At 48.9% G+C, this 22,663-nt stretch overlaps 1 protein-coding gene across 1 annotated transcript in view; it reads left to right on the forward strand.

The window, feature by feature from the left end:
- CRY2 (cryptochrome circadian regulator 2) overlaps nt 1–22,428 on the forward strand; it is a 40,729-nt gene extending 18,301 nt beyond the window's left edge. The window contains exons 6-12 of the mRNA XM_049890947.1: nt 2,813–2,953; nt 4,090–4,401; nt 4,641–4,792; nt 4,916–5,118; nt 5,471–5,563; nt 6,704–6,845; nt 20,096–22,428. Coding sequence (XP_049746904.1) covers nt 2,813–2,953; nt 4,090–4,401; nt 4,641–4,792; nt 4,916–5,118; nt 5,471–5,563; nt 6,704–6,843 — 1,041 coding nt within the window. The 3' untranslated portion in view covers nt 6,844–6,845; nt 20,096–22,428. The remainder of the gene's footprint in view (nt 1–2,812; nt 2,954–4,089; nt 4,402–4,640; nt 4,793–4,915; nt 5,119–5,470; nt 5,564–6,703; nt 6,846–20,095) is intronic.
- Nucleotides 22,429–22,663: the final 235 nt, after the last annotated feature.

The following is a 22,663-nucleotide window of genomic DNA, read 5'->3' on the forward strand; positions in this document are numbered from 1 at the left end:
GGGCTGGCTTTTCAAACAGATGAAGTAGGTGGCTGCATATGAGTCTTCCTGCCAAAAACCCTTTTCTCCAACATACAGTCATAAAGTATAAAATTCAACCACTAGAAATTTATTACTTTGAGTCGAGACTTAAGTGTTTTAAAACACAAATTCTCAAAATGTCCTGTGAATCAAGGTATCACCTTAGTAAGACTTAGCATGTTGTTGTTGTTAGGTGCCATCAAGTTGGTTCTGACTCAAAGTGATCCTGTGTCAGCAGAACAAAACACGGCCTGGCCCTGCGCCATCTTCACAGTCGTTACTGTGCCTGAGCGCATGAGTGAAGCCACTGTGTCAGTCCATCTTGTTGAGGAACTTCCTCTTTTTTTGCTTACCCGCAACTTTATACCATGTGTGATGTCCTTCTCCAGGGACTGGTCCTTCCTGGTAACGTGTTCACAGTATGTGAGATAAAGTCTCGCCATCCCCGTGTCTGGGGACCATTCTGGCTGTACTTCTTCCAAGACAGATTTTGCTTTTCTGGCAGTCCATGGTATATTCTGGAGCCCTGGTGATACAGTGGTTGAGAGCTATGGCTGCTAACCAAAAGGTCAGCAGTTTGAATCCACCAGCTGCTCCTTGGAAATTCTATGGGGCAGGTCTGCTCTGTCTATAGGGTCACTGTGAGTTGGAATCTAAACTACACCAATGGTTTTTTTTTTTTTTTTTAATGGTATATTCAGTATTCTTTGCCGACACCATAATTTGAAGGAATCAATTCTTCTTCATTCTTATTCAGTGTCCAGCTTTTGCGTGCATATGGGGCAATTGAAAATACCATGGCTTAGGTCAGGTGCACCTTAGTCCTCAAAGTGACATCTTTGCTTTTTAACACCTTAAAGAGGTCTTTTGCAGCAGATTTGCCCAGTGCAATACATCATGTTTGATTTCTTGACTGCTGCTTCCATGGGCATTGACTGTGGAGCCAAGTAAAATGAAATCCTTGACAACTTCAGTCTTTTCTCCATTAATCATGATGTTGCTTATTGGTCCAGTTGTGAGGATTTTTGTTGCCTTTATGTTGAAGTGTAATCCATACTGAAGGCTATGATCTTTGATCTTCATCAGTAAGTGCTTCAAGTCCTCTTCACTTTCATCAAGCATGGTTGTATCATCTGTATAACGGAGGTTGTTAATGAGCCTTCCTCCAGTCCTGATGCCCTGTTCTTCATATAGTCCAGCTTCTTGGATTGTTTGCTCTGCATGCAGATCCAGTAAGTATGGTGAAAGGATACAACCCTGACACGCACCGTTCCTGACTTTAAACTATGCATTACTTCCTTGTTCTGTTAGAATGACTGCCTCTTGCTCTATGTACAGGTTCCTCACGAGCACAATTAACTGTTCTGGAATTCCCATTCTTCACAGTGTTATCCATAATTTGTTATGATCCACACAGTCAAATGCCTTTGCATAGTCAATAAAACAGAGGTAAACATCTTTCTGGTATTCTTTGCTTTCAGCCAAGATCCATCTGACATCAGCAACATATCCCCCATTCCACATCCTCTTCTGAATCCAGCTTGAATTTCTGGCGGTTCCCTGTCGATGTACTGCTGCAGCTGTTTTCAAATTATCTTCAGGATAATTTTACTTGTGTGTGATATTCATGATATTGTTTGATAATTGCCACATTCTGTTGGATCACCGTTTTTGGACTAGGCATGTATATGAATCTCTTCAGTAAGTTTGCCAAGTAACTGTCTTTCAAATTTCTTGGCATAGAAGAGTGAGTGCTGCCAGCGTTGCATCCATTTGTAGAAACATCTCAACTGGTATTCTGTCAATTCCTGGAGCCTTGATTTTTGCCAGTGCCTTCGGTGCAACTTGGACTTCTTCCTTCAGTACCATTGGTTCTTGGTCATATGCTACCTCCTGAAATGGTTGAATGTCGACCAGTTCTTTTTAGTACAGTGACTCTGTGTATTCCTTCCATCTTCTTTTGATGCTTCCTAAATCCTTCAATTTTTTACCCATAGAATCCTTCAGTATTACAACTCAAGGCTTGATTTTTTTTCTTTGGTTCTCTCAGCTTGAGAAATACCAAGTATGCGCTTCCCTTTTGGGTTTCTAACTCCAAGTCTTTGCACCTATCATTGTAGTATTTGACTTTGTCTTCTCGAGGTGCCCTTTGAAATCTTCTGTTCAGGTCTTTTACTTCATCATTTCTTCCATTTGCTTTAGCTACTGTACATTCAAGAGAAAATTTCAGAGTCTCTTCTGACATCAATTATAGTCTTTTTTCTGTCTGTTTAATGACCTTTTGCTTTCTTCATGTATGATGTCCTTGAGGTCATACCACAACTCGTCTGGTCTTCCATCATTAGTGTTCAATTCGTCAAATCTGTTCTTGAGATGGTATCTAAATTCAGGGTGGATATACTCAGGATCATACTTTGGCTCTAGTGAACTTGTTTTAATTTTCTCCAGCTTCAATTTGAAAACTTGACATATGAGCAATTCGCATAAGAAATGCCAGTGGGAAGGGGATATCCTAACACAGGAGAGTGTGTGTGCAGGAGGGGAGCAGGAGGAGTGGGGAGCCTTGACCTGGTAGAAAAGTCTGTCTGAAAAGGCAGTCAGAGGCCCCTGAGTCCTGAAGGAGTAGAGGAAGGAAGTGCTAGTAGAGTGGACAGTGGAGGAAATGGGAGGCCTAGAAAAGAAACAATGGCCACTTCCATGAGCTGGAATTCAGCCCTGGTTGGGAATCATGCCAGGAAGTCAGGAGTCTTTCTCAGGCCTTTCCTATCTTCCCCTTCTTTTTCCACTGTAGGCTTGGGTTGCCAACTATGAGAGACCCCGAATGAATGCCAACTCCCTCCTGGCCAGCCCCACGGGCCTCAGCCCCTACCTGCGCTTCGGTTGCCTCTCCTGCCGCCTGTTTTACTACCGCCTGTGGGAGCTGTATAAGAAGGTGAGGGCGGAGTGATGGCAGCACGCCCCTGCTCTCAGTTGCACCTAGAGGGCCAGGACCTTCTGGGCTAGTCAGTCACCCTGAAAAAGCCCTGGGAATGGGAGGGGCTGGGCTGTGCATCCTAGAGGGTTTAAATGGGCATCTAGCCTGGAGGAGGTATGAAGAGCCCCTGTCCAAGAGGTGGCAGAGCCAAGCACATCCTGTAGAGCAGAAGGACAGGCAGAAAAGCAGACCGCTGGGTGTGACCCTAGAGGTGGCAGGTCTGCTGGCTGCAGGTGGATGGGGGCAAAGTACTCAGGGTGGGAGGCAGGAAGGGTGAGTCTAGAGCCAGGCCTAGGCCGAGAAGCACAGCCACCCTCTAGGGGGCTGCACCAGAGCATTAAAAGCACAGTCCAGGAGCAGCTGTTGCCCGTCGGCGATGGAGGAAACACTCAGAGGGGCTGCATGCGGCCTAAGAGGCAAATAACCCTGTGTTCCCACATCCCCAAAGGAGAGAGGACAGCCTGTTCACAGTCATCAGATCATCCTTGTGTCTACAGTCTGTAATGTAATTTCCTCATCCATGCCAGCATCAGGATTTTGTGCCAACATCAGCATGGGGTGGCTTTGCCACTTTGGTGGGTCATCTTGTAATGTTAAGAAAATCATTATTTACATGGAGGCCTGATCTTTTCGTTCCCTCACACCCCCAGATTCAGGCTGTTGTATATAACTTACCTAATCAGAATCTAGACTGAGCATATTTTATGCCTGCTGATGGGAAACTTCCTTTTGACTTTCTAGGAAGTGGAGCCAGACAGGGAGCCGTGAGGACTAGGATCATGGCCCAGTCTTGCGGCATCTGGTTCCTAACGCAGAATCCTGCTGGGATATCCCTTTCTACTGCTTGACTCTCTCCAGCCACCTTACTCCTCAGGGCAGTAGCACAGCCAGGGACTGGGTCATTGCCAAGGAGGGGTTTAATCTGCAGGCATACAGTGCTGCTGCTGCTTCGAGGGGCAGTCCTTCCATGTGTTTAGGGGATTTAGAGCCACCAAGTTTGTGGTGGCTCCGGATTTCTCTGTGGGAGAGGCCTGAGCAATGCGTACCGAGAGCTGGTCAGGTGTTTGTAACCACGTGCTCCCCCCGCCCCTCAGGTGAAGCGGAACAGCACACCCCCTCTCTCCCTATTTGGGCAACTCCTGTGGCGAGAGTTCTTCTACACGGCAGCCACCAACAACCCCAGGTTTGACCGCATGGAGGGGAACCCCATCTGCATCCAGATCCCCTGGGACCGCAACCCAGAGGCCCTGGCCAAGTGGGCCGAGGGCAAGACAGGCTTTCCTTGGATCGACGCCATCATGACCCAACTGAGGCAGGAGGGCTGGATCCACCATCTGGCCCGGCACGCCGTGGCCTGCTTCCTTACCCGTGGGGACCTCTGGGTCAGCTGGGAGAGCGGGGTCCGGGTGAGTGCCCTAGCAGCGGGAAGCAGCCTGTCCCCTCTGGTCAGGCCCAGCAAAGGGCAGCCCTCTTCTAGGCTGGGGGATGGGCTGGGATCCTGGGTCCAGGAGATTCCCTCCAAACCCTGCTTGGCATGCCGTCAGCAGAGAGCTTTTGGCTTTTCTCCACTGGGGACTGCGGTTACTTGGAAACCACTGTGGCCATAAGTCCCCAAGGAGGCTGATTCCCCACCCGCCCCCTCCAGGTATTTGACGAGCTGCTTCTGGATGCAGACTTCAGCGTGAACGCGGGCAGCTGGATGTGGCTGTCCTGCAGTGCTTTCTTCCAGCAGTTCTTCCACTGCTACTGCCCTGTGGGCTTTGGCCGTCGCACGGACCCCAGCGGAGACTACATCAGGTAAGGGTGCAGACCAGACACTCTGGCTTCTGACCCTGCAGCCTTCTTCTCGGGTGGGAGACCCTTGGCCCATTGAAGGTGGGTCCAAGTGTGGTGACGGGTCGTCCGGTATGTATCTTTCAGGCGATACCTGCCCAAACTGAAAGGGTTCCCCTCTCGCTACATCTACGAGCCCTGGAATGCCCCCGAGTCAATTCAGAAGGCAGCCAAGTGCATCATTGGTGTGGACTACCCACGGCCCATCGTCAACCATGCTGAGACCAGCCGGCTCAACATTGAGCGAATGAAGCAGATCTACCAGCAGCTGTCCCGCTACCGGGGACTCTGTAAGCAGCCTCTACTCCCCTCCCCACCCCACCCCACCCCACCCTACCCCACCCCACCCCACCCCACCCCACCCCCTAGCTCCCTGAAGGGGAGGACACCTGTGAGCTCCGAGAGGGGCAAGTGGGGATTTCCAGACATTTGCAGATGGAGGCTGAGTGCTGTCTTCCAGGCTATTAAGTAGACCCGACTTCCCAGGGCCTACAGGCTGGGCCTCCCTGAGCAGTTGTGGGGTGATGAGAAGAGATGGCTTCTCAGTGTCATGGGCCAACCCCTTCTCCCTAATCTCCTGCCCTGCGGCCCTCTGCAGTCCTGTCCAGTTATATTCTGACTGCTCCCTTGCCTCTCTCCCAGGTCTCCTGGCATCTGTCCCTTCCTGTGTGGAAGACCTCAGCAGCCCTGTGGCTGAGCCCAGCTCAAGCCAGGCTGGGAGCTCGAACAGTGCAGGTGAGTGCCAGTTGGCCTCTCCATAGCTTGTGCGCCTCCCAGAGCATAGTGAAGCGTCTCTAGTTCAGTCACTGCGGGCTGAGGATAGAAGCCAAAACAAGTCCTGTCCCTCATGGGGCTTAGATTCCACGTGGGGGCGACAGGGACCAAGGAAGATGATTTCATGCCAAGGACTTTGGGGAGAAATAAAATTGAGTGGTTTGATAGAGGGTGACTAGGGAAGGAAGAAGTGGTTACTTTGGGCTACTGTAGATTGGAGTAGTCGGGAACACCTGCCTGAGCAGAGAATGAGCAGGAGATAGACCTTCCACAAACTGGAGGAAGAACATTCTAAGCAACAGGAATAACAAGAAAAAAAGCCAGAGACAAGCACTAGCTTACCCTATTCAAGGAAATGAAGGAGGCCAGTGTGGCTAGACTGTCCTGAGGGAGGAGCTGGGACGGGTGAGGCTGAGATGAAGGCAGGAGGAGGATGGGCCAGGGCTCAGAGCCCTGGGGAGGATTAGGATCCTGTCATCATGCCCTGAGAAGTAGTAAGGTGGTCGGCAGGGTGGGTCATGATCTGATTTATGTCACTCTGCCTTCCATGTAGGGAGTGGACAGTGTAGGGCAAGAACGAGCACAGGGAGGCTAGGAGGAGGCTGCTGTCATTGTCCAGGCAAGCGACGGCAGCGGGGCCGGGTTGATGGCAGGAAAGAGAAAAGGAGGCAGATTTGCTGTATCCTTAACACCCTCCAGCTTTGGGAGGAAGGCTGGTAATGTGAGACTGCCAGAACTCCCAGACTTCTTCCTGTTTGCCCAGCCAGCCTGGGTCTGGGTGAGGCTGTGCACGTTCTGCTCTGGGGCCAATTACAGGGTTGCAGAGGGAGTCCCTCATCTTAGAAAGAGCAGGGACAGCAGACGGGCCAAGTCAGGCTCTGGCCTAGGGCCTGTGAGATTTAGGGGCCAAAAGCTGGCCCTGCTGCCAGCAGGTTTGGTCCTCCTCTTTGCAGGCACTTCTACGCAAGGTCACTGCTGAAGGAAGGCCGAGGGGCCAGTCGGGAGCACTGTGTGGTATCCCATAAGTGAGCAGGCCCCCTGCCCCTGCTAAAGCACTGCCCTTGCATAGTCTGTGTGACGCTTTGACACACTTCCCTACAGGCCCAAGACCACTACCCAGTGGCCCAACATCCCCCAAACGCAAGCTGGAAGCAGCTGAGGAGCCACCTGGTGAAGAACTCAGCAAACGGGCCAGGGTGGCCAAGTTGCCCGGCCCAGAGCTGCCGAGCAAGGATGTCTGAGAGTGAGTCCCAGCAGCTTCAAGGTGGGAGAGAGGGAGGGGGTTGGTTGTGGAAACTTCTGCCCTCCCACCTAAAGGTTGTTGTTGTTAGTTGGCGTTGAGTTGATTCCAGCTCATGGTGACACCATGTGTGCAGAGTAGAACTGCTCCGTAGGGTTTTCAAGGCCGTGACCTTTTGAAAGCAGATCACCTGGGCTGTGTTTCCAGGCATCTCTCTTGAACCACCGACTTTTTTTTTTTTTTTTTTTTTTTTTTTTTTTATTGTGGTTTAAGTGAAAGTTTACAAATCAAGTCAGTCTCTCATACAAAAATTTGTATACACCTAGCTGTATATTCCTAGTTGCTCTCCACCTAATGAGACAGCACACTCAGCACACTCCCTCTCTCCACCCTCTACTTTCATGTCCGTTCAGCCAGCTTCTGACCTCATCTGCCCTCTCACCTCCCCTCCAGACAGGAGCTGACCGCATAGTCTCATGTGTCTACTTGATCCAAGAATCTGACTCCTCACCAATATCATTTTCTATCCTATAGTCCAGTCCAATCCCTGTCTGAAGAGTTGGCTTTGGGAATGGTTCCTGTCTTGGGCTAACAGAAGGTCTGGGGACCATGACCTCTGGGATCCTTCTAGTCTCAGTCAGACCGTTAATTCTGGTCTTTTTACGAGAAATTTAGGCCTGCATCCCACTGCTTTCCTGCTCCCTCAGGGGTTCTCTGTTGTGTTCCCTGTTAGGGCAGTCATCAGTTGTAGCTGGGCACCATCTAGTTCTTCTGGTCTCAGACTGATGTAGTGTCTGATTTATGTGGCCCTTTCTGTCTCTTGGGCTCATAATTACCTTGTATCTTTGTTTTTCTTCATTCTCCTTTGCATTTGGTGGGTTGAGACCAATTGATGCATCTTAGATGGCTGCTTGCTAGCGTTTAAGACCTCAGACGCCACTCTCCAAAGTGGGATGCAAAATATTTTCTTAATAGATTTTATTATGCCGATTGACTTAGATGTCCCCTGAAACCATGGTCTCCAACCCCCACTCCCCCCCCCCCCCCCACTACGCTGGCCTTCGAAGTGTTAAGGTTATTCAGGAAACTTCTTTGCTTTTGGTTTAGTCCGGTTGTCGTGACCTCTCCTGTATTGTGTGTTATCTTTCTCTTTACCTAAAATAGTTCTTGTCTACCATCTAATTAGTGAATACCCTCCCTCCCTCCCTCCCCACTCTCGTAACCATCAAAGAATATTTTCTTCTCTGTTTAAACTATTTCTCAAGTTCTTATAATTGTGGTCTCGTACAATATTTGTCCTTTTGCAACTGACTAATTTCACTCAGCATAATGGCTTCCAGATTCTTCCATGTTAGGAAATGTTTCACAGATTCATCGTTGTCGAGCCACCAACTTTTTGACTAGTAGTCGAGTGCTTAACTGTTTGTGGCACCCAGGAAGCCTTACCTAAAGATTAAGATACAGGAAACTACATGAAAACCTGGTGGGGGGCCAGTTCCACTCTGTCCTGTAGGATCACTGTGAGTCAGAATTGACTTGATGGGAGTGGGTTTTGGTTTAGTAAAGCTGGTATCATCCATCATTCTCCATATTGTCCTCGAGCTTAACAAGGAGGTCTGGCTCCAGGCTTTTAACACAGTGGTTTAGTGCAGAGGTCAGCAAACTTTTTCTATAGAAGGCCCAACCACATAGGAAATATTTTAGGCTTTATTGGCCGTAAGGTCTCTGTCACACTGTTCAACTCTGCCACTGTGGCATGTATTGAATGCATTATAGAGAACGTGTAAACAAATGGGCATGGCTGTGTTCCAATAAAACTTTAGTTATGTACACTGAAAAAAAACTGGTTGGGACCACAGGACTTTGAGAATCTCAACTCTAAGGTTCCATCCTTCTGACTTCTGTACTCTCTAAAATACAAAAAAGGTACATCTCTTTCCTTTCTTTGCCAGCTAGAGAATCGTTCCCCCCCTCCTTTTTGTGGCTCTTTCTGCCTTTCAAAATGAGTCAGATCCAACGAAAAGAATGAGACCCAAATGTGGAGCTGTGGGAGAAATGGCCTCATGGCTGCATCTGAGGATGCTCCAAGCCCCTTGATTCTCCCCAGCAGGCTGTGTTCTGCAGGCCGACCAGTGGAGGGCAGCACTTACCCTTCTGCAGACAGGGTACACTGCGGCTCACTCAGACCAGCCCCACCTAGCGGATGTTGCAAGTTCAGCCCCACTTAAGGGCCGCTAGACTCTGTGCTGCTCTGTCAGCTCTCAGCCTTCTTAGGAGCCTCCTGAATGGTGTGAAAAACTGGCTCCTCCTTCCCCAGAGAAGGAAGGGCTTTGATGCCTTTCTTTGGGAAATGTACATTAATATCTGCTCTGAGGAAACCCTGGTGGCGTAGTGGTTAAGAGCTACAGCTGCTAACCAAAAGGTTGGCAGTTCCAATCCATCAGGCACTCCTTGGAAACCCTATGGGCAGTTCTACTCTGTCCTGTAGGGTCACTATGAGTCAAAATCGACTCAACGACAATGGGTTTGGTTTTTGTTTGGTCTGCTGTGAGCATCATCTCGGGCTGTTTTTTTTTTTTTTTTTTTAACTTTTATTGAGCTTCAAGTGAACGTTTACAAGTCAAGTCAGTCTGTCACATATAAGTTTACATACATCTTACTCCGTACTCCCACTTGCTCTCCCCCTAATGAGTCAGCCCTTCCAGTCTCTCCTTTTGTGACAATTTTGCCAGCTTCCCACTCTCTCTATTCTCCCATCCCCCCTCCAGACATGAGATGCCAACACAATCTCAAGTGTCCACCTGATATAATTAGCTCACTCTTCATCAGCATCTCTCTCCCACCCACTGTCCAGTTCCTTTCATGTCTGATGAGTTGTCTTCGGGAATGGTTCCTGTCCTGTGCCAACAGAAGGTCTGGGGACCATGGCCGCCAGGATTTCTCTAGTCTCAGTCAGACCATTAAGTATGGTCTTTTTATGAGAATTTGGGGTCTGCATCCTTCTGATCTCCTGCTCCCTCAGGGGTTCTCTGTTGTGCTCCCTGTCAGGGCAGTCATCGATTGTGGCCGGGCACCAACTAGTTCTTCTGGTCTCAGGATGATGTAGGTCTCTAGTTCATGTGGCCCTTTCTGTCTCTTGGGCTCTTAGTTGTCGTGTGACCTTGGTGTTCTTCATTCTCCTTTGCTCCAGGTGGGTTGAGACCAATTGATGCATCTTAGATGGCCGCTTGTTATCATTTAAGACCCCAGACGCCACATTTCAAAGTGGGATGCAGAATGTTTTCATAATAGAATTATTTTGCCAATTGACTTAGAAGTCCCCTTAAACCATGGTCCCCAAACCCCAGCCCTTGCTCCGTCGGGCTGTTTTTGAGTCGTGTCTGCATCATTAGATCGGAGAGCAGTTTTCTCAGTGGAGCAATTGATTCTCTTTTTCCCAGATCCCTCTCACTTTGGAGCCAGGGCTGGGGCCATCTCGTTTGTGTGTCTGAACTTTTATGCCCAGTAAGATGGTGACTGTTGGATGCTTGTGCCCTTTGACGAGGCTTTTGGTCACAGACATTGCTGACAGTCAAGTTCATGCTGTCTTGTTTCTGGGAGCACTAACAAGCTTCTATACTGTGCAGACTTAATCATCTCTTAGCTCTGTGACACTAAGCAAGGTTCTTTCTGTATTATACATCTAGAACTCACCAGGCTGATACTCTGGTTTTCAGGTGGGAAGACTGATGAACAGAAAGGTTAAATGTTTGAGTCAAGGTTGATCAGTGAGCTAGTGGCATCTAACTCAGCATGAAATTGTTGCCAGCAGGTATATGAGGAAGGAAATGCATAAGGCATCCACAAGGATTTAACAGTCTGATTAGGAGAAGATGACAAATAACCTGTAATTCCTAGACAGTACAAGCTTATCAAAAGGCAGCTCTCGGTGGGCTGGAGTGCTTCAGATGCCTGACGGACGCTTACACTAAAAGGTGAATTGCATTTAGGTCGTGAGGAGGCAAGGAGAACTGCTCAATAGTTACATCCGTAGTAGTTACAAGCATACAGATCTTGTACAAATTATTTAACTGCTCCAAGACTCAGTTTCCTCATTTATAAACTAGACAGCACTTACCCTTCAGCCGAAATGGTTGCCACTGGGAATGTGTGGAGCTACTAATAATTGAAACCTGACTATTGTGGCTTAAACAAATGGAGATTTCTTTTTCTTTTTTTTTAACAAGAAGCCCGGAGGTACGTGTTGCCGGTTTTGGTTTGGTGACTCGACAGTGTCAGAGTGAATATTTCCGAGAGTCTCTTGGCCTTTTCTTCATGGTTGCAAGGTGGCTGCCACAGCTGTAGCCATCAATTCCTTATTCATTGCAGGAAAGAGAAGGAAGAACAGTGGCAGCTGTACTCATTCACTCAGTAAACATACATCAGTGTCCACGATTTGCCAGACATTGCCTAGGCCTTGGGGATATGGTTGTGAGCAAGGCTGACAAAGTCCCTTCCTTTGGAGTGCATCTTAGTGGGAGGAGACACGGTAAACAAATAAAGAGATATATATGTCCAGAGGCTATAAGTCCTATAAAGAAAATATAAAGTTTGGTAAGAAGATAGAAACAAAAGTTGGGGCACAGTGGAGGTTGTGATTTTATGTGCTAAGTGTTGCCTGGAAGGCCTCTTTCCTTTTATCAAAATAAAAGCTTTCCCAGAACACCCCCCCCCCCCCCCCCCCGCCTTTCACTCAGGTCTCATTAGCCAGAACTGAGTCACAAATTCAAGCGCAAGATAGGAAGTGGGAATCAGAATTGTCAGGACTGGCTTAGACCAGTGCTTCTCCAACCTTCGGGGGCATCAGAATCCCCTGGAGGATTTAAGCCACAGATAGCTAGACCCCACCCCAGCATTTCTGATTTGATAAGGCAGGGTTAGGGCCCAATAATCTGATTTTTTAACAAATTCCCAGGGGTTGCATTTGCTGCTGGTCCAGGGACCACACTTTGAGAGTCACTGACTTAGGCCAGTCACATTCTGTTGTCTGGGCCAGGCCCACAGCCCCCTGAACAAATTTAGGTTCTGTTGTCTCAGAATTGTGGGTCCTGGCAGACAGCTAACAGTGTCTGCAGAATATGCCCGGCACTTTGCCCAGTGCCTGGCTCATGATAAGTACTCAGTAAGTGGCAGCTATGATTATTATGGGTATTGTTGTAATTATTATTTTAGAAGAACATAAGATTATAGTTGAGTCTGACCAGGGAAGGTCTAAATGTCAGGCAGATGCGTCCTCTGGTGAACTCAGAGGGAGCTAAGGGGCGTTGTGGAACAGGGGGGTGATGTGATGGAACTGGCATTTTGGGAGGATTAACCAGGCGTTGGTCTGGCCCCGGAGAGGAAGCAGGAGAGCCAGCTGAGAGGCTGTAGCAGTGATCCCAAGTGAAGGCATTACGAGGGTGCTGAGATTGACGCCTGTCGCCTGCCTGCCTTGCAGTCCAGGAAATTGTCCATCAGCATACTGGGATTTGAAGGACTCGTTCTCAGAGGTTTACTGTACCCTTGTGCTGATGGTTTTTGGGTGCCACTGAATCAATTCCAACCCACAGCAACCTTGTGACAGAGTAGAACTGCCCCATAGGGTTTTCTGGGCTGCAGTCTTTATGGAAGCAGATCGTCAGGTCTTTCTCCCGCATAGCCGCTGGTGGGTTCAAACCACCAACCACGTAACCGTTTTCGCCATCAGGGCTCGTTTTACTACGTTCTTAGTTGCTGCCTGATTGGGCAGTTAGGCCAGGCTAGGCTGTGGAGGTTGGAGGTGGGGGCCAGGAGGGCAGAGGACGTGGACAGGTACATCACTTCCCTCCGAGGCAGACTGGGGAAGAACACCGTGTTTAGAAACCCTGAGAGGAAAGAGTGCACTTGGGTCTCACTGTGCCCTATGGTGACATCTGGGCCTGAAGATGTTTAGCATCCTCATTGTAAAAACGTGATAATAGCGTCTTGTCACCTGCCTTACCCACCAACATACATGTTGGGGAAAGAAAATGAAAAGCATATGTGAAACATCTTTGAATAATTGAAACGTCCCCACAGATGCAGTCCCTCTGTCACCTTGCATGTGCTCCTCAGGCAGCTCTGATAGGGTTGTTGTCACTTCAGTCAGAGCCAGGACTGCAAAGCTGTGGCCATATGGCCCAAGTTGATCAGGCATCATACTGAGTGCCAGGAGACTTGCCCCTTTCTTTCCTGCTCCTGGCATTTTTTGGGCTGGATACACAACCTCTGTGAGATGCCTTCCATGTCAAGGAGCCCTGGTGGAGCAATGGTTAAACGCTCAGCTGCTAACGAGAAGGTCAGCAGTTCGAATCCACCAGCAGCTCCTTGGAAACCCTGCAGGGCAGTTCTGCTCTGTCCTATAGGATTGCTATGAGTCGGAATCAACTCAACAGCAGTGGGTTTGGGGTTTTTCTGGTTTTCAGTGTAAAGTACGAATAGTCATCGATTAGGAGCCTGAGGGCTCCCTCCTGGACCTTGTGAGATCTGTTTAGCTCTGAGCTCTCTACTTCGGGATCCTCTTCTTTCTATTGCCTCTGGCCTTGGCAGTCCACAGGGCAGACAACCATTTACAATTTAAACTGATCGTGTAGAAAACCAGGCCCTGCTGTAGGTAGGTTCCGCGCTTGCCTCAAGCCTACACTCGCTGCCTGTTTTGCGTTGTTCTGTTCTGCAGTATTCACTAAACTGAAAAACAAGCCAGCCCCCAAATGGCTATTGTTCCAGCTGCTTCCCCATAATCCCCAAAACTGCTGACGGCTCAGGATTCCATTAGCCTTGAATTGTTTACAGATTTTTCTCATTGGTCCAATTATTTTACCATAGGAGAACAGCTCACGTGTCCCATTCGCCCTTTGGCTGGTACACAGTGATCTGTTGAGAACAGCCCCATTGATACAAAAGGTCCATGGGCGAGGTTCGCCTCTTCCCCTCTCCCACTTTTCGTTCCCTAGAGCTTTGCTAGCCATAGGACTTTATCATGTAAAAGCTGATTTCTGGAATCTCTTTATTGTCTTTTTGACACTTGTCTAATTGTATATGTCCTCATTACATGAAATAATATAGAGAAAGACACTGGGCAGACTGTAAAATGCTACACAGCCATCAGAAGAGAAGGCACCGTGGCACTCAGAAAGAGCCTGGTCTTTGCACTCAGCCCAGTGTCTGAATCCCACTTCGGCCACTTTGGCGGTGAGACTTTGCACAAGTTGCCGCACCTCTCTGCTTCTCACTTCCTGACCTGAGAATGAGAAGCTGGACTCAGTGTCCCTCGCACTTGCCCTGGCACTTAGTAAGTGTTGTTGAATGATTGGCATCCCTTCCACTTTTCTATGCGATTTTTGTGGGGCAAGATGCCGTCGACATGAGGAATTGGACTGAGCTGAGTGCTTCAGCTTTGCACCCTGGCAAGGCCCAGCTGCCTCTCTGTATTCCTAACTCGGGGGCCGGTACCAAATTCTCGAGTCCTTGGACGGTGCAGACGGTTTGGTTGCTAACCGGAAAGGTTGGTGGTTTGAGTCCACCCAGAGGCACCTTGGAACAAAGGCCTGATGATCTACTGAAAAAATCTGCCATTGAAAAACCCTATGGAGCACAATTCTACTTTTTTTTTTTAATCTTAAAACTTTTTTTTAATTGTACTTTAGATAAAGGCTTACAGAACAAACTAGTTTCTTATCAAACAATTAGTACACACATTGTTCTCTGACATTGGTTAACAACCCTACGACATTTCAGCACTTTCCCTTCTTAAACCTGGGTTCTGTATTACCAGTTTTCCTCTTCCGTCCTGCTTTCTAGTCCCTACCCCAGGGCTGGTGCACCGCTTTATTCTTGTTTTGTACCGTGGGGACTGTTCAATCTTTGGCTGAAGGGTGAACCTCAGGAGTGACCTTATTACTGAGTTTAAAGGGTGTCCAGGGGCCATACTCTCAGGGCTTTTCCAGTCTCTGTCAGGCCAGCAAGCCTGGTCTTCCTTTTTGAGTTAGAATTTTGTTCTCCATTTTTCTCCAGCTCTGTCTGGGACCCTCTATTGTGATCCCTGTCAGAGCAGTCAGCGGTGGTAGCAGGGCACCATCTCATTGTACTGGCCTCAGTCTGGTGCAGGCCGTGGTAGATGTGGTCCGTTAGTCCTTTGGGCCAATCTTTCCCTTGTATCTTTAGGTTTCTCCATTCTTCCTTGCTCCCAAAGGGGTGAGACCAGTGGAGTATCCTAGATGGCTGATCACAGGCTTTTAGGACCCCAGACGCTACTCACCAAAGTAGAACGTAGAACATATTCTTTAGAAACTCTGTGATGCTGGTTGAGCTCGATATTCCCCGAGTGATGGTCCCCACAGCCCTCAGCCCAGCATTTCGGTCCCTCAGGGAGTTCGGACGTATCTGTGGAGCCACCGTGGCCCTGCCTCGTACAGGTGCAGAATTCTTCTCTTGACTCATAAATCAGAATTGATTCGGTGGCAACTGGTTTTTGTTTTTTACCAAAGCCTCTGCTTCTCTGAAGCTTTTGGGCACTGTGCCTCGCCCAGTGTAGTAGAGAGAAGAAAACATTTTAGACTGAAGTACAATGGGGTACAGTCTGCCCACAAAGTTCCCCCTAGACATTCATTTGTTGTGGTGTCCTCTGCTGTCGTACATACACACACGTGCCTGTATAATGTGCTTCCTTACACCCAGCCCTCCTGGACTAGGATCGGGAAAAGTATCAACTCAGGGCTTTGGGTTTCTTGGTGGCTTCTAATGGCTGGGAAGGAGTGTGATGGCAGGGGTACCCAGGAGCCCATCCTAACTAATAGCAGGGGCAAAGAGAGAGGCAGTCGTTAACTTATTTCTTGTTCAGCTGCTCTATGTTGCCTGATTAATGACAGGTGAAGGAGTTGGACAGCCAAGAGATTGATTTTTCAGTGCATATTTTATGAGTTCATTTTTCCCTGGGTGCCGCTCCCCCGGCTGCTCTTCCTTCCCTTTAGTGCTCTGTCATCGCTTTCCTGCAAGGCCTTGTTTGATTTCCCCAGGCCCCGTTTCTGCAGACTTAGCCCCAGCTCCAAACAGGAGCACAGGCCAGTGAGTTGTTTGCTGATCAAGCAGATGGAGTCACTAGTTGAGCAGTTTTTGACTAGCTTTGTAGACAAAGACGAGCTGGTTCTTCTAAACCTTGGCTATCAGCATTGGTGTTTTTGAAGGGTTTGGGTTAATCTGCTGCCATCAAGTCGATTTCAACTCATAGCGCCCCTGTAGGACAGAGTAGAAATGCCCCCATAGGATTTCTAAGGTTGATCTTTATGCCCTCGAGTCAATTATGACTCATAATGGCCCTGTAGGACACTATAGAGTTTCCAAGGAGCGTCTGGTGGATTCGAACTGCTGACCTCTTGGCTAGCAGCCGTAGCACTTAACCACTACACCACCAGGGTTTCCAGCCATGGAAGCAGCAATCAAGAAATCAAACAATGCATTGCATTGGGTAAAAAGACCTCTTTAAAGTGTTGAAAAGCAAAGATGTCACCTTGAAGTCTAAGGCGTGCCTGACCTAAGCCGTGGTATTTTCCATCTCATCATATGCATCATATGAATAAGGAAGACCGAAGAAGAACTGACACCTTTGAACTGTGGTGTTGGCGAAGAATATTGAATATACCATGGACTGCCAAAAGGACGAACAAATCTGTCTTGGAAGAAGTACAGCCAGAATGCTCCTTAGAAACAAGGATGGCAAGACTGCATCTTACGTACTTTGGACATGTCGTCAGGAGGGATGAGTCCCTGGAGAAGAACATCATGCTTGGCAGAGTACAGGGTCAGCGGAAAAGAGGAAGACCCTCAACAAGGTAGATTGACACAGTGGCTGCAACAAGGAGCTCAAGCATAACAATGATTATAAGGATGGCACGGGACCAGGTAGTGTTTTGTTCTGTTGTGCATAGGGTCGCTATGAGTTGGAACCAACTCGATGGTACCTAACAATCCTTATGGAGGAAACCCTGGTTGCATAGTGGTTAAGAGCTATGGCTGCTAACCAAAAGGTGGACAGTTCAAATCCACCAGGCACTCCTTGGAAACCCTATGGGGCAGTTCCACTCTGTCCTTTAGGATTGCTATGAGTAGGAATCAACTTGACAGCAATGGGTTGGAAGCAAAGTGCCACATCTTTCTCCTGCGGAGTGGCTGGCGGGTTTGAACTGCTGACCTTTTGGTTAGGAGCCGAGCACTTAACCACTGAGTCCTCAGGTTTACTAGGGCTTCTTTAAGGCCAGAATAACCCTTCATGGGCCTGGCCCACAACTAAATCGTGCCTGAATCAGTAGATCTGAATGTTACCGTTACATCCACCCACTGCACCTCACCCCTCTTCTAAGCTAAGGCATTGATTCTTTCTGTGTGTGTGCTGAAAACAGACATAACGAAACCTGTGCCATCTCAGCAATTTCTGTGTGTAGGCACTGATTCTTAACCTTTCTTTGGGTTACACTCACCCCTTTGAGGATCGTGAGATGGGTAAAGGATGAAGCCTCTCCGCTGGAAAACCGCACATATTCGCACACATACAAAAATGTCCGTAGAACTTCAGGGTCTCGATGAACCCCCTAGACCTACATTGGATGCCCTAAGCATTTAGGAACCCCAGATTAAGAGCCCTGTTATAAGGAATCTGAAAGCACTCTGTCTCACGATCCCTGAAGGTGGAGAAAATAGAGGAAATGAAGGCGTCAGATAAGGAGGGTCTCAGAGTTATACTGTCTCATCCTGAAATGTTCTGTTTTAGAAAACGAGCCATCATCAATTTGGTTTAACAGTGGGGCAGAGACTCGAATATGGAATGTAGGCACACGGTCAGCATGTTTCAATAAACAATACACACCTTAGTAACAAATATGTTTATTGGTAGTGAAAAAAATGGCTAAGTTTTATAGTAGAAGCGTGTGGGGGAAAATTGCTGAAAATAACATACATTTGAAAGAATGAGGCACTCAGTACTGACCCATATGGTAACCACTCCTACGCTTGCTCTTTATTTTTCTCAGCTTCTGCATAAAATATCACTGTCCAGGGGAAATCTGCTTCAGAGTTAGCATGTGACCTTAAAGGAGTTCCATGGGATGGAAGACTGATTTTGAGCGCGTGTCTTCGACTATTTTTTTTTTTTCCAGTTTAATAATCTGACTTATTTTGGTGAAAACACACATAACAAAACATGTACCAGTTCAACAATTTTTACACGCATGGATCATTGACCATGGTTACGTTCTTCACGTTGTGTCACTACCCTCCCCATCTCTGCCCCTGTTGATTCACCGCTGTTAACTTACACTCTCTGCCCCTTCAAGGTCTCACCTGTGGTTTAGAGCTGCTGTTGTCATTTCAGTCTCCTATAGGTAATTCTTCAATAGGGCACAAAGCTCAGGAAAGATATTCTGTATGTATTTATTTATAAATTCGTATTTAGTTTGCAGATGACTTCGTGGGATAGTTTTGGCTCCAGGTTCAAAAGTTGTTTCCAGGCAGTAGATTTGGGGGTCCCTCCAGTCTCAATGTGTCCAGTAATTCTAGCTTCCAATAAGAATTTAAAGTTCTGTTCCTCCATTTTCCCCCTTTAAATCATGATCCATCTATTGAGTCCCTGATCAAAACATTCAAGAATGGTAGCCGGGCACCATCCGTTTCTTCTGGTCTCTTGGCAAAGCAATTAGAGCTGCAAACCATTTATTTCTCCAATTCCTGGATCTCCTCTTCCTCTGTTGCTCCAAACAATTAGGACTAATTGTTGTATCTTGGATAGCCCAGTGTCTTTGACTCTTTAAGGACATTTTTCCCTTTTCCAGTGACGTCTTAACTTCCACTTTCATTACTTAGATATTAGTCTTTGTGCCATCATGTTGAGTTTCTTCATTTTAGGTCCTCTGTTGGAAACCCTGGTGGCATAGTGGTTAAGTGCTACGGCTGCTAACCAAAAATTTGGCAGTTCAAATCCACAAGACAGTCCTTGGAAACTCTATGGGGGCAGTTCTACTCTGTCCTACAGGGTCGCTATGAGTCAGAGTCAACTCGGTGGCAACGGGTTTTGTTTTTAGTTTTTATAGGAGTTAGGGAGCCCTGGTGACGCCAGTAGTTAAGTGTTCAGCTGCTAACCAAAAAGGTCAGCAGTTTGAATCCACCAGCTATTCCTTGGAAACCCTATGGGGCAGTTTTACTCCATCATGTAGGTTCGCTATGAGTCGGAATCAACTCAACAGCATTGGGTTTGGTTTTCCAGTAAAGGCTTTAGTGGGTGATACTGTAGAGAGAGGTTACTTGTAAAAACATGGGCTCTGGCACTTACGAATGCTCTAGTCTTGGGCAAGTTACTTATCCTCTCTGCACTTCAGTTTTCTCCTATATAAAATTGGAGGCCGTATCTTCAGGGTTAATAAGGTCACAGGTGTACAGCGCTTGGCCCACGGTAGGCTCGGTGAGCAGATGTGATGTTATTATCTGCCTCATCAAAATTTAAACTGGACAAACCTTTTAATGGAGCACTGTGTGTCTGCAGAATCCCAGACACACTAAGCCTGTTTTAAATAGGCACCCAGCATTATGACGGGCTTACCTTGTTGTCTGTTATCAGGGATGAGGCCATTTCTTTCCTCTGCCCCAGATTCCGGATGTTATAAATCTCCCAGTGAGTCATCTGGTGTCTCCTGTCCCCCTCCCAGCCATCCTGCGGGGCTGCACCAGGCCTCTCTTATCTGTATGTGGAAATTTGCTCACCTGCTGATTCTATACTCAGTCCTTGCCTTCCTCTTCAAAATGACTTCTCCCAGCTAGCCTCCCCTCCAGCTATTTTTTTCTGATTCTCCATTTCTGGCAACAGTCCCTGTGTCTTGATTGAGACACTGCCCTTGTCATATCTGAGCAAGTGTCACCAAAGGCCTCAGGTGAGTCTCAGGGGACCTTTTCCTCCTCTTCCTTGGCTGCCCTCAGCTGTGCCTCAGAGGTGGCCCAGAGGGTCTGCAGGGGACAGCAGATCCTGTCTAAGCACTTCAGAGGGGCAGTGTGCAGTCAGTCCAGTGGCATCCCAGCAACAGCCTCATCCCTGGTCCCGTGGCCCTTGCAGCTCATTATTTAGGGACTTCCCAGTTCCCAGCCTGAGTGTCCCTAGAGAAGCAGCCAGAGGAGCTGGTGTCCCTGGGCAACTGAGCAGCCTCCTAAATGTTCTTTTGACACTTGTTTTTCTCTTCCAGCTGCAGAGCCGCTGCTCCGTGAGCCAAGCCTGGATGCCAGGGCAGCCACCGTGGCAGCAGAGTGCAACCTGCGGGCAAGCCGGCGCTGACAGAGCTCGCAAAGACGTGTGTGCGTGTGTTGTGTGCGCCTGTGCAGGGGGAGTGGTGTGCTGTTTGTGTGTGCATGTGTCTGTTTACACTCTGTGACTCTGAATGCTGCCTGGGCTGGAGCAGTCCCTGCAGCACGCTTCACCTCGAGTGCTGTGCCTGCCTCCAGACACAAGGCTAGATGTCACAGCTGAGACCTGTCCCTGCCAGCCAACAGCCTGGTCTGAGTGGAACATAGTGGTAGGATCTTAGCTGGGATTCTGGCTTCTGCCTCCTCAGTTCACCCTCCTCACATCAGGCCAAGGAGCAGAAAGGCAACATCTTTGGCTCTTGTCAAGAGTATGGGATTCTAGAGGCAGCCAGAGCCCTGCAAAGTTCTGCATTTTGACCCTGGAGGCTGAGCAGACTGGAGTGGATGGATGCCGTCCAGACCTAGCCACCTGGTCTGGCACCTTTCTCATCTTAAAAGCCCCTGCTCTGGTCCTCCAGACCCTTCCTCGGGTACGTGGGACTGAGCACAAGGCTGTGTACAGATGATAGCTCTGAAAAGTTCCCACCAACCAGCACATGGAAGGATACCCAATACTTGCCTGGTGGGATGTACGCAGACTGTAGGTAGCAGCCTCAGCCAGCACAGCTGCCTTTTCAGAGCTGAAAGCCCAAGGCTAGGAAGAGAATTCCAGCTCTGTACTTCCCCAGAAGCTAAGAGCCAGCCTGGAGCTTATCCAGGAGCTGGGGAGGGCAGGGGCAGACATGCCTTCTCCATGAGGAGGCCAGGTTCCTGGGGGCATAGAGCCCCAGCCCCTGTGGCCCCACTCCAAGACCACAGTGCCACCAGTGAGGACAGCTGACCCCCAGCCATGGAGGCCGTTCTAGTCTTTCTTCTGGAGCCTTCCAGGGCCTACCCCGCACTGGATATCATCCAAGCTGCCATGTCAGCTGTCCCAGTAGCTGGACTCCAAGAACCCAGGCAGATGGACTCAGGGGACTGCCAGAGGCAGTTGGCAGAGGTCAAACTAGAGATCATACCCAACACACCAACCCTTCCAGAAGCATCAGGTGGGAGGTTTGACCCAGAGAAGTCAAGCCTCGCATTACGGGAATGGCCAGTGCCGCCCACCACTCCCCTCCCACTGTCGAAGGCCTCTGTTGAGAAACACTTAATGAAAAGGACTGTGTTGTCAGCTGGAGCAAGTCTTCCTTCCACGCTGTGGCCTGCACTTCGGCCACAAAGTTCGTGTGTGTGTCTGTGTGTGCCTTTGTGTGTGCACGCGTGCGTACATACACGTGCTTGTGTAGCTGAGAGGCCGATTCCTCTTTGGGTTTTTGTCCTCACGTGTAACATTAAGCTGGCCTCTTGGCCTTCTCCTCTCTACCTCCCCTGTGACCTTTCCTAGTCTCATAGCTGTTAATGCCCTTGGCCCCTGCCCTGTCCCTCGATGTCTTCTGTCCCCAGACCAGAGCCCTGGGGTCATGCCCCTGTCTCCTGCAGTTGTCCAGCATGTTGACAGGCTTCTTCCTGAGAGGTCCTCAGTTTTCTCAGCCAGAGAGCTGCCTTTAGAGTCCAACTGTTGTATGTCACCTTTACTAGAAATATCCTGTAATCATGTGGGGAGGGTAGGGCACACATCTGGTGTGTATTCAGAGTACTGGGTTGAGGGCTTCCCTCAGTCCCAGCCAGGAGGAAAGAGAATCAGGGGCTATTGCCTGAAGGGGAGTGGAGTGAGCCTGGAAGGGCTAATCTGAGACATGGAGGATGCCCAAGGGCTTAGGGCCAAAATCAGTATTTATTTAGCAGCACCTTCAAACCTCAGGATGGTTTGATGGTACTGATGACTTAATGGTGGCTCTCTCCCCTAAGGCACAAGTCGGGCGGGACCACACCCCCTGCTTCTCCACCTTCCCTCGCATGCTGGCCCACCCCCAGGACAACCTTGCAGTGGGGTGGGGCAGTCCACCCCTGGAGCTGGAGGGGCGGGGCGGAGAGGGTACAGCCAGTGGCCTGGAGCTCCACCGGGGCCTCACGTCTCCCCTCTTCTAGCTCGGGCAGCACTGGGGGTGCCACAGAGTGATGCAAACCCTGATCCAAGGGCCAGCATGGGGAAGAGATGGTCGCAGGCAAAATGCACTTTATACAGAGGTTTTCTACTGCTGGGAAGGTGTGTTTCTCCCACGGTTTGTTTGTGAACATGCACTCGTTTTATAAACATCTGATCCTGTCAAAGCAAAGCTGTGCTGTTGTCAGTTTTGTGGGAGGTTTGGGGACTGGGGTTGGTAAGGCTGAGCCTAGCTGAGACCTTAGCCAGACCATCTTGATCCTGCTGGAGCCAGAGCCTCTCGCCCCTCCTTTGTCCCAGGTGAGCAGCCCAGCAGACCAATGATAGCTCCAGAGCAGGGTGCTCAGTGTTGGGGTCATTTGGCCATAATGGTGCTGAGCAGTCCAGCGCAGGATGGGGTTCCTGAGTACTGTCCTGTGGTGAC

The sequence above is a fragment of the Elephas maximus genome, chromosome 7, assembly GCF_024166365.1.
Source record: "Elephas maximus indicus isolate mEleMax1 chromosome 7, mEleMax1 primary haplotype, whole genome shotgun sequence".
NCBI lineage: Eukaryota > Metazoa > Chordata > Mammalia > Proboscidea > Elephantidae > Elephas > Elephas maximus.